Here is a 12,094-nt window from a genome sequence, read left to right as displayed (position 1 = left end):
TGATATTTATAAATGACACAGCTCATCCCCGTTGACAGCAGGATAGGACAAGAAGCCAGGTTCTCAAGTCAGCTGGTCATCATTTCTAGGCCCTTCTCATGGCTATATTTTTTCAACTTGTGCAACTTTGTTAGTGAAAGAAGTGGATGAAGATCATAGACTGGACAGCACTCTAATCTCCTCCTTTCTTGTTTAGTGGTATCAGGACTAAGGGACAAGAACTCATGACCCTCAATGTCTCACAGGGTATGTTTTTGATAGCAATGAATCCACAGCTGTATAGACTGATAGTAGAAAATACAAGTGTTATAATTTTCCAAAAGACTGAGATAGACATGTCTTAGGTAAGTATAGCTGCCAGGCTTTCTCCTCTGAATGCAGAGCTGGGCACCAGGTACACTGTCATCCAAATGTTTGAGTATGTGGGTGATGGTATCTTGGTCTCTCTTGATTATTTTCTGGATAAACACTCTGGTACATGTTAAAGTATTTGGGCCTGGGCCTCATCTAGCACTTATCCTTCCACTGTGTACATTTTGGCATTACCCACAATCCTTGGTCCTATTAGGAGTAGTAGTGGAGACAGTATCTTATCCTAATCATCTCTGACATGGCTTTAAGAAACTAAAAAATACGTTGTAAATAACAGATATTGACATCATGAAAAATATTAAGTAGGCATCCTTCTTGATACTGGTAAAGGAAAACAAACCCAAAAACATTCATAGAAGAAAAAATTTGACCCTAGAAACAGTCATGTAGTAATCCATTTGGCCCCTGGGCTGGGTTCCTGTCAATTACATCACTATGTACAGATATAGCAGAAGGCTCATCCTTGTTAGTGAGGACCCATTAGATGCTTATTATAGGGCAGCAGAGTGAATTTACTTCCTCTGAGTTCCCTAAACAAATTCCCTAAGTGTCTGTGATAGCCATTGTATTCTACATGCTTGTTATCTAGCTGGTCAGGCCACACCCCCTTTGAAATCAACTATAGAGAACATATTAGGGAAGGGAGCAGGCAAGCCTAAATCTGAAGTTGGCTTAAAATACAAGAGCATAGGCATTCAGGCAGGCAGAGGAAGGAAGGAGCATGCAGTACCCACCTGCCACTGCTGATGAGGGGCTTATTTCTAAGACACACACAGCACAATGCACACACAATGCAGAGAGAAAACAAAAGACATAAATCACACATTTCAGATGGTTGGTGGACAAAGTTTCAATACATGCAAAGCTTCCTACATCTGAGGTGAACATGGAGAAATGGGTCTCTCTTCATCCTGTTTATCAGATGCTTCCCTCTCATCAAACCTCAGCAAATAAATACATACACAGAGAGATGAGATACCACTGTAAGCTGACTCTGGTCCATGAATGAAATGTTGCATGGGAATATGGACACAGCAGTACGGCGAGATGGAACGAGGAAGGAGAAGGGCTTCCATACTTCCATTGTAGACAATCATGGTCCCACAGACATTTCCAACCATGAGGAGAAGTAGACTTTCAGAAAAACATCTGAGCTTTTACAAGGAGTAAAGGGGTCTCCAGGTGAGGACTTAGCCTTGGGCTCCCCATTTATTTCCTTGTATGAGAGCGTGGTCTGGTGATCGACATGAGAACCAGGATGACAAGAGTTGATGCCACCTTGACTGGGTTCCCCGGAGCACTGACTCTGTATTATAGATGTCATCACAGGTTACAATTGCTCCTCATTTATTCCTACAAACTTTTGTCTTTTCATTTGTCTTCAGATGACTCTACTATTGAACTGTCCTATGGTTCTCTGTCTCATGTGGACTTGACAGTCATAGTTGATTCCTAATTTGGTTTACTCCTTTTGAAAAGGAGCAAACCTGGCCAGCGTGAGTTGCCTTGGAAACATGACTACATGACATGCCAGGAGAACAGCGGGGAGGAATGTTTCTTAGCTAAGGGTGGTGTGTTGAACAGTGGGAATGGGACAGGCCAAGCAGATTGTATCTACAACCCTCCCAAGCCCTCCAGATCCAGGCTTCCTGCACTCACCATACAGTGTGATGCTGGCATTGGTATTCCCAAGCTTATTTGTGGCCACACAGGTATAGTTCCCATAATCCTTCTCTGAGACGTTGAAGAAAGTCAAAGTGGACATGCGGCCTTTGTTCTCAATCCTCACTCCATCCAGGCCAGTGGCTAACCTGCAGTAGGAGAGAGCACTGTTGGTGTGGACCCACCAGCTAAGGGAAGCACCAGGTATTAAGAGAATGCAAAAGTGAGTCCTAGAATTGCTGCAGTGCGGTCTTATTCAAATGCCCTTTCTTCTGACTAGCCTAGCCCATCCACACATGCCTTGAGTGTCATATCCTTTAACAAGAGAGGAAAAAAGAATTGTTATTCTTAAAGACAACTCCGCTGGAGGCTACCCTGTCTATAACTAATCTAAGATTATAAAACAAGGTCAACTCATTTGTTGATGTCCCAGCTTCCTTCACTTTCATTTTTCTTCGTACTTCTGATTCTAAAAGGAGACTCCATTAAAAGGAAGCTATAACATGATTTTATCTTGCTTTATTTCCCTCCATGGAGTTTATTAACTTCCTTCTGGGGGGTGCATGATCAATCAGCTCTGAAGCAGAGCTGCCCTAGTTCCTTTAGGGTACCTGGTATCTTCCTTGAACCACTGGAATTCAGCCATGGGGACAGCAGAGGCTTCACAGCTCAAGATGCCCTTCTGACCAACTGACACACCAGTGTTCTTGGCTTTCGAGATGTAGGGAGGGTCTGTGGAAACATAAGCAAGCAATCAAGCAAAACAAAACAAAACAAAACAAAACAAAACAAAACAAAAAAACAATGATTCCAGGAAGAGGACACATCTGTTTACACGTGACACCCCTCCTCTTAGTAAAACCATCATTTATTTTAGGAAGATGTTACATTTAAAAAATACTACATTTGCCTCTCACGCCTCAAATTGATTCTAATCTAGTCATAGTCCTCAATGCTGAAACCTCTGTCCCAAGAAGACTCTAGCTATCAATGACAACACAAGGGTGAGGATGAGCAAAGCAATCTGATAAAGCACTGCCCTTCCTGTTGGGGCTTTGAGAAAAGGGCAGTTATTTCTAGCTGGTTGGTTTAATCCTTGTCCCATGGAAATCCTCGACAGCAGGTCAACTCACAGTTCACAGTGATCTTTACTTTCCGCACATCAGGGGCAGCCACATCGTTCAAGGCGCTGCACTCATAGTCCCCAGATTGGTCACGTTTGATGTCAGAGATCTCCAGGTATTCATCTTCGCTCACAAAGCCCTGGCCTTCTGGGAGAGAGAGGTGGGAAGAAATCAACATAGAACTGTTAATTTAGAGATAGAACCATTATTCAGTCTTAGAGTACAAAGGGAGGAGGGAAAGTCATAGAATGGGGTTGAACATCCAGCAAAGAGATTAGCTGCTACAAAAAAATACATTTTCTGATGAAGCTTTGGATAAGTGTATTTGCAGGCAAATTGCTTTAGCATTTTTAGGCCATTTGATAATAATGAACCATCAATATTTATCTTTAGTGATTATTGTAAGAGTTAATTAAGAAAGTGCATTATAAATACCCCAGTACATTAATAAAGTTTGACAGTTTCAACAGATCTATCATGATCAATAATTTAATAAAATAGTGCAAGTAACTTTAGGTTTTTATAAACAACATTTGATATATAGAAGTGCATTTGTATATAAAATATAAGCTATTTCCTTGTGGTAAAAAAAATGATACATTTTAATACAAATAAATTCAAAGTTACTGGTTCACTTTCAACCCGAGACAGATAATAAATAAGAAGCTGGATTGAGCCATTCCAATATATATATTATGTTGTACATGATAAATAAATACAATTTTAGTTGTCACTTTAAAATTTAAAATTTAAAAATACAGTGGCATAAACTAGGGAACTGATGAATGAGTTATTTTGTGTATATGTAGGAAATATTTGAAAACTTGTCAAAATGAACATGCCAAAAATAAACATAGCTATAGGTCCACATAATAATGCACCTATGGACCTATAGTTACTAGAACAGCCCAGAGAATTCATACCTGGCTTTGTGGGTCATCCTGAAGGACGCAATCTTACATATTTACAGAGTTATCAGTTTGATATCCAAAATATTTGAAGGTTAAAAAAAAATTGCTTCACTTTAATTTGTTATCGCATGTTCTTACTGCAGTCTGGACCCTTACTGCCACCCCTCATTCCGAGTCTTGCTCCTCTGAAAACCCAAAGAGTGCGAAGGCCAAAAGGAGGAATCAGTTTCCTTTCACACAGACCCGATACTTAGTTTCAAAATTTAACAAAGATGAATCATATTTCCTCTATTGAAACAGGGTTGAGTGACCCGTGGGAGATTTTTAAAGAATAAAACAAGAATGCGATTAAACATATCCAAATGAACCTTCTGTCTCCAGTCTTATTTTGGTATTTTGGTATTTTGAATACAAATGGTAGGATAGGAAGTTTGGCTATCTTTGGTATGACCCCAATATTCTTTAAAAGAACGTACAACAGAATATTTGCTACTGTGTATTTAACCCACACTGTATTTAACAAAACAGACAAGCTTCCCACAATGGGTCTGGCAGGATCCTCAAGCAGGGCCGGTGTTTTCTTCCTTGGGGAATATAGGAAAGGCCCACATCAGAGTAAACACCTAGCAGGTGCCAGGAAAAGTTCTGGTCAGGTTCAAGAGTGCCAGTCAAGCCAGGGGTACTGACTGAAGGATGGCTTCACAAGAAGCCACAAACCTCTATGTGAGCAAGGCAGACCTGGGGCACTGTGTGGGGGATCCCTAGCCACCCTCTGAAATATGAGGGTTTATTTTCCCCATCTGCAACGCTGTTTTCATGTCAGGGTTATATAACAACACGAAAGGAAGACAGAAAAGGTGCAATCCATGCGAAATGGGGGACGTTATGATAATACTACCTCATCGAACGGGAAAACAGATTTTGTCAAGTCTATGCTAAAGAGGAAGCGCTTCTCAGATTGTAATTTGCATATAAATTCCATAGGGACTTTAAAAATCATAGATTTTTCATTCAGTCATTTGGAATGTGTTGGAGGATTCTGAATTTCTCACAAGTTCCCAAGTGCTACTGTGCTGCTGGTCAGGGACCACCCTTCAAAAGCTTGTCTGAGACCACCCTCCAGCACTAAGGGCACCAGGCAGCCTCCAGTTCTGAGCATGTCCCAGATAATCACAAGTTCACGACCGACTGTGTCTACCCTGTAGTTTGGATCTTAAATGTTGCCTAAACGCTCATGTGTCAAAAGCCTGACACTGTTGGGAGGCAGCATGCTGAGAGGTGTGATCTAAAAGGATATTTTAAGTGGATGAGGTGTGAACTTGGAGGCGATAGGGGACCATCACTCCCACACCCTCACCCCAGTTCCTCTCCTGGCTATGAAACAAGTGGTACAGAATGAAATGGTTTTGCTTTGGATTATGTTTTCATCATCATACGCTGCCATGTCACAGGACCACAGTGAAATAACCAATCATGAACTTCGGTTCCTTCAGCTCAAGAGGCACAGAAAACCCTTTGGTCATCTTACATTGATCATCTCAGGTGTCTGCCATAGTAATGTGAATCTAGCTCAGTTCGTGAATGAAGTGCTCAGCGGGCCAGGAAGATGCTCTGAGTGCTCCCTAGTGCTGAGATCAGCCCGAACGGCATCTCCAATAGCGTGTGCTCAGGGGACCTATGAAGGCTGAGGTCAAACCCCTTGGAACTGTGTTTCCCATTGGTTTGCTATGACTTGATATAAAACAGGCATCTCCACAACACAGGCTTCTTTGCTGAACAATAGGACGAGACTCAGTGAAGGTGACATACATGTCCCTAACTACACTGAGTAATGGATGAGATTTTAAAAGAACAACCAACTAAGGTTTTTGAGTGCCTGAAGCCCTCAGAGGCTGAAAAATGGAAGCATTCCCTGGGCTTCCTAATACTCACTGTAAACTTCTGACTCTGTGCTTCAGAGAGGAGATGGGATGAAGAGTCTGAAGGGAGCACAAGGCTGGACAGCAGGAAGATGAAGAGATGTGCTGAAATGAAGACAGCAAGAGAGACAGAGCTGGGGACATAGAAGACATCTGGGGTCATCTAGGGTGTGAGAAGATGTTGATTATGACCCGGGATATGTGCTTGAGGTTGAGTGGGCAAGCTTTATGGTTCTATGGACATGGGTGCAAGTTCTCAGAGAACAAAGGGAGTCCAGCTTTATCACCTAGGTTCACCTCTGTCTTCAGAATGAAGATATAGACAGAAGTGAATCGAGAAGAAGGATGCTTCGCCACCTTATTATCCTTACAATTACCAACAGTCATTTAACTCTAGCCTATTATGGTCCAGGAGTTATGTTGGATGTTTTGTGCTTTTGTGTGATGCCGGGGATGGGCATGGGGATGGAGCACAGACAATACAGGAAACAAGAACTATTTCACAAGCCCCAAATTTCAAGCAGATTGTATTTTTCTCTACCTTAGGCTTCATAGTTTCCTTCCTTGCTATTTCCAGATCTCTCACAGATGATATGGGAGAGCAGGAAGGTATCTCACAGCTGGAAGTAATGTAAATATCAGGGGATGAATAGATCAGACAGGAAGTCCAAGGCAATACCCAGAGGCCCCCTGACCTGCTCCTGCTCCCTTCTAGCCTGAGCCCCAGCTGGCTGCATGTAGGCCATCTGTCTTCCACCCGAACTTGTTTCTGCTTCTCCAGCAGACTCCTTAGAGCACAACTGGAAGGAGAAGAGGTCGCTGACTACAGCCTTCCACTCTTGAGAGACTATTGTTCTGGACAGAGTGTTATCTCTTCTCTCTGAAAACCCCTGGGGACAGTTGTAGACGGTGTCCTTTCCTTTCTCTTGACTAGATTATTCAGCTCATCAAAGTCACCATCTTTCTCTTGAGGCAAGTGCAGCCCAGCTCATCTACGGAGATGATTAAGTCACCTCAGGTGATCCCCATCCCTGCTGTCCTTCTATGCCTGCAATTTACAGCTGCGGGTCTATCTACAGAAACTGCGCTGTGAATTCCAGCACCAGCACCTGACACAGCTTTGCCATGAGACCCATCAGGAGGTGACAATGAGGAACATGCCCAGAGGGTAAGAGCCTCAAAGAAGGGAGTAGCAGAAGCTAATCACAGAGGGGATCTGGAGAATGAGGGACACAGTGGGGGAGAAGAGCATGGCATGGGGAGCTCCAAGCCAGAAAAGACAGGAGGAAATAAGGGGCAAAACCTAAATCAATGGCGAGAGATGTAGATTCCAGAGAAATGCTTTTTCCTCACATGGGGCATATCTAGAGGGCCCAGTGCTAGCAGCTTTTCTTGAAGATCCTCGAGTGTACTTAATTTGGAATGTTGAAACCACACATGAGTTGACTGTGTGCAGACTTTTGACCTATCTCCTCACAGTGATGCTTTCTAATCTACCTAGGGAAATAGCCTTTGTCTTTTCATTGAAGCTAGAATGCAAGTCAAGCCATTAAAGAACAAATGTTTCCCCTCTACATGCAGAGGACACCATGTTTACATGGAAGCATGCACTAGCTGTGTGCCTCCCAGTTGGAATTCGTGCAGTGACTTCAGAACAAGTTAAGATCTCAGGAAGTGTACATCCTGTTCCTTCCAGCTGTGATGTGAACACAATGTGGCAGAGACCATCCAAAGATTGTGTCCTGGCCTATGCCCAAATCCTGCCATTCTACTTTCCTCTTCTATGCCAATAAAACATTTTCCTCCCTTCCTCCTTCCCTCCCTCCCTTACTTCCTCCCTCCCTCCTTCTCTCTCTCCCTCCCCTCCCTCAATTGTTCCCTCCTTCTCTCTGTCTCTGTCTCTGTCTCTGTCTCTCTCTCTCTCTCTCTCTCTCTCTCTCTCTCTCTCTCTCTCTCTCTCTCTCTCTCTCTCTCTCTCACACACACACACACACACACACACACACACACACAAATTTGACAATAATTGATTAAAATATAGCATTCTATCTTTCATGTCCACTAGAGATCGGCTTGGAATCCAAGGCTGACCCAGTTTCTTAACACTCTCCTTGTGGGCAGAAGATAGCTAGGACAGCACAGTAGAGACACAAGATATGGTACCTAAGCACTAACATAAAACTGAGCCTAAGCACTAGAGTGACCAAAAGTCCAGACTCACGAGGACCCAGTACCTACAAGGATGAGTCAGGAAAGAAGTGAGCACACAAAGGTAATCCTTCTGCATCACAGATGTATATCTCCTTATCTAAGTCAATGATGTCTACGCATCTCACAAGTGCCTTAGTCACTGATAGCTCATGGGTGAGACAAAATGTGAATGGAGGAGAAAAACGCTGTCTTCTATGAATCTGATGGCCTAAACAGAATCTCTTTTTCCCTCCTACAGATCTCCCGGACTCTTCCTCACTTTTTCTTCTAACAGATTTAGTGTCTCTGGTTTTATGTTGATGTCTTTGATTCACTTGGACTTGAGTTCTGTGCATGGTGATTAAATATGGATCTATTTGCATCTTTCTATAAGTAGACATCCAGTTAGGCTAGCACCATTTGTTGAAGATGCTATCCTTTTTCCATTGGAGAGATTTGGCTTCTTTGTCAAAAATCAACACTCTCAGCCTCATAATGCCTCATAACACAGAGCTCTCTTCTTTATAAAAAGTATTTTTAAAAGATTTACTTTTATTTTATGGATATGAGTGTTTTGCCTGCACACTTATCTATGTATCACATGCATGCAGTGCTCTTGGAGTCCAGAAGAGGGCGTCAGATAGCTTGGAACTGGAGTTACAACTGAGGTGCTGGGAATGGAAGTCAGATCTTCTGCAAGAACAGCCATTGCTCTAAACCTCTGAGATATATCTTTAGTCCCAAGAGCTTTATTCTTGTGAAGCTCAGAAACATTGGTAATAGGAGGGAGGGCCTTGGAAATACAATCACATTCCTTCCTTCAACATAGAAGTTGTCAATTGTCTGTATCGCCAATACCTGAACAGGAATAGCATGCTCTACTTCTTTCACTAGCGCATGCTGTGTACCAAACATACAGCACGTGCTCAGGTTGTCGCTGATAGCTGGAAGTCTAGGGATGGAGTCTGTATGATCCTTTCTCTTATTTGCCTCCCCAGTAGTCTACTCCACATCACTTGTCTTTCCCTCACCACTTCTCTTCCCTTAGAAGGCTACTGGCAATAAAGAAGCCTAAGCTTCTCCTTAATTAGATGGAGGAGTGTGGACTGCAGAGCTACCTTGCCTGCTCCAGGCTCCCAGATATGCTGTTCCCTTCACTGCCCTAGAGTTAATGAAAAGTGTGATAAACCCGCTATTTCCTTCTCTCTTAATTAATGCGAGCAATTGAATTGTGCTAAAGTAATTTTGGTTGGGAGACTGAGCCCCTGGGTCAACGACTCACTTGCTGGCACTGACAGAAAAATGCTTTGTCTTGGGCTCAGAGAACTTTCCTCAGACTGCAACTGCCGGCACCTGCCCCATCTAGTGTGGTGTATTGGCTTCCTTCCCTGAGGTTGACAGCAAACTGGATGATGACAAGGTCAGCGTGTGCTCCAGTGAAAAGTAGCCCCAGCCGGGGGAGGAGAATGCCAATAAGGATACTTCAGCTGCTAGTCAGTAGGCCTCTGCAACCCTGTTACCACATTCTGATTGGGGAAACCAAGGACCACAGGGAAAAAAAATGAGTCAAGTAGCTCATCCAGGATGAATGTTCTGAGAGGAACAAAAGGTTCTGCATAGCATGTGGAATATGAGAAGGGGATGTCCAGGGGCTCACCACAGACTCAAGAGCAAGTGCCTAGAATATAAGGGTTCTTCCCTATGTGCTCTGCCTAGCTCAAGCAGCATTGTAAAGGTGGCATCTTGTGCCTGTGTAGGCAGGTTATGTTTAGTGTGGTTCCCAGGCATAATATGCTTAAAGTTCCCAGGATACCCTAAGGGAGGACAGGGATGAGAATCTAGAGTCATTGATGTGACTCTATGCCTTTGCTTTCCAAGTGCTGGTCTTGCTCATGGGTGTTCCTTTTCATAGATGTCACTCAGGGCCTGTGCATATCTTAGTTTGTGCAGAACTGTCCCCTGTTGATGTCTGTGGAAAATGTTGTGAAGTGGGCCCCAGAAGCTGTATTGTAGGCATGGCTGGAAGAGTCCTTGATATGGTACAAGTTACTGACAGTCAGGGTAGTGCTAAACGTATCCACTGTTCTCTCTTAGTATCCAAGGCTAGAGTGCCCCAAGATAGCCCAGCAGAGAGAGTAGCCTTTCTCCAAAGCCCAGGGATGATGTCTTCTAAGTGAACTGGCATATGTTTTCTTTTCTAAGTGGGGCTCAGCATATATAGGAAAAATTATGGTACAACACCTTCAAATATTTGTATTTGAGATTCTAATACAATTATGTCATTTCCCTCTTCCCTTTTTTCCCTCAAAACCTTTCTATACAGCCTGACTTGCTCTTTGGAAAATTCATGGCCTTTTGTTTTTTTGTTTTTTTTTCATTAATTGCTGCTACATCCATATACATAAGTATAACCTGCTTAAACATGAGCTGAAAAAGGACAGAAAAAAATAGACATGCAAAAAATGGATGGAGTAAAGTCTAGTAGGCCTCAAACCTACTCAAAGAACTACAGGAATGCTGAGCACAGGTCCAAGGACAAGCACACCTATTATTATTCAACACCAAATTGGTCAGCCCTGAAAACAGACACACCAACAACAGTAGGCAGACTAAGCAAGTTGTAATTATGTATTTGTGGCACAGCATTTTTAGAGCATAGAAGATGCTATTGTCCTATTGAGTGTCATCCTAATGAGTGACACAGACAGGCAGTGTGCCTGTGGGGATGTGGTACATTCCTTTAAATGGATGTATTGGACATGTGCCAGGGAAAGGGGAGAGAGAGAGAGAGAAAGAGAGAGAGAGAGAGAGAGAGAGAGAGAGAGAGAGAGAGAGAGAGAGAGAGAGAGAGAGAGAGAGAGAGAGAGAGAGAGAGAGACCCATCTATTGAGCACAGTAGTATACTTGGGCTAAAACGCAGCCATTAGGTTGGTCATGACAGCAGAGTAGCACTTTGGAGGAAAAGGCAGAATGAAGGATGATAGGTACAAGTTTGAGGCTGGCATGATCTACATAGAGTTCACGTCCAGCCAGGTTACACAGCAAGATTCTGCCTAAATAAATAAATGAAGCATACAGCATTTGCATTATAACAAACAGTCCAGTATAAACCCCAAAATCAACAATTGAGGCCCAAACAGTGTACAGATGGAAGAAAAAATTACTATAAAATAGTAGGGCTTAAATAGCTATGTTACTGACAAAGTGTTTAAAAAAAAAAAAAGAATATTTGAAAGCTGTTATTTATTTATCTTTCTTCGTATTATTACTATTAATTATACTCTGAACCAGTAGTTATTATCAACAAATAGAAAGCACAGGTAATCAGGTAATTCTGAATAGTAAGAAATCTGAACAGTAAGGAGGTTAAAAAAAAAACCCAACCACAAGGCATTGAAGAGACACTGTATTTTCTCTGCATATAAATAAAGAAGGCTAGATATAGTCCTGCTGTAGTCTAAGCAGGGCTGCCTCTCACCCAGGTCCAGTTTCTTCAAGAAAACAGTAACGTAAAAGAACAGAAGGCTCTGGAGCACAATGAGATCTGTGCCTATGGAACAGCAGAACTGTTGATGGTACTCAACTTGTCGAAGTGACTTCTTGACCCATGGCCGAGCTCAGAATCAGCACAGTCAAGGTCATGTAGTACACAATGATTTCAATAGTTTCTAACAGCAGAGAAAGGTGTGGGGTCTGTGCTCTTGCTTTCTTTCTTAATTCTATGTGTTCTAACTCTTCATCCTCATAATTTAATGCAGTCCTATTCCACACAATGACATTTGTGTGAACAAGAGCCTCCTCCCCTTTTCACATGGTGATTTCATATGGTCACAATGGAATGCTGTCCAGTGTCCTAGTGACAATACAAGGCAGTGTTCATGTGTTACGTGTGAATGAAGTGTTGTGTATATGATAA

The 12,094-nt window shown here is 42.7% G+C and overlaps 1 protein-coding gene across 2 annotated transcripts in view; it reads right to left on the bottom strand.

The window, feature by feature from the left end:
* The window catches only part of Opcml (opioid binding protein/cell adhesion molecule like), a 529,702-nt gene that overhangs the window by 15,646 nt on the left and 501,962 nt on the right, over positions 1-12,094 (bottom strand). Inside the window, exons 4-7 of one of the 2 annotated variants that reach the window (XM_051156105.1) lie at positions 3,168-3,305; positions 2,646-2,766; positions 2,032-2,183; positions 1,107-1,133 (exon numbers count right to left, since the gene is read on the bottom strand). In XM_051156105.1, the coding sequence (XP_051012062.1) occupies positions 1,107-1,133; positions 2,032-2,183; positions 2,646-2,766; positions 3,168-3,305 (438 nt within the window). The remainder of the gene's footprint in view (positions 1-1,106; positions 1,134-2,031; positions 2,184-2,645; positions 2,767-3,167; positions 3,306-12,094) is intronic. The other variant, XM_051156106.1, reaches the window with a different exon arrangement.

The sequence above is a fragment of the Acomys russatus genome, chromosome 14, assembly GCF_903995435.1.
Source record: "Acomys russatus chromosome 14, mAcoRus1.1, whole genome shotgun sequence".
Taxonomy (NCBI): Eukaryota; Metazoa; Chordata; class Mammalia; order Rodentia; family Muridae; genus Acomys; species Acomys russatus.
The sequence above is the reverse complement of the archived record's forward strand: the minus strand, read 5'-3'. Positions and strand labels throughout refer to the sequence as shown.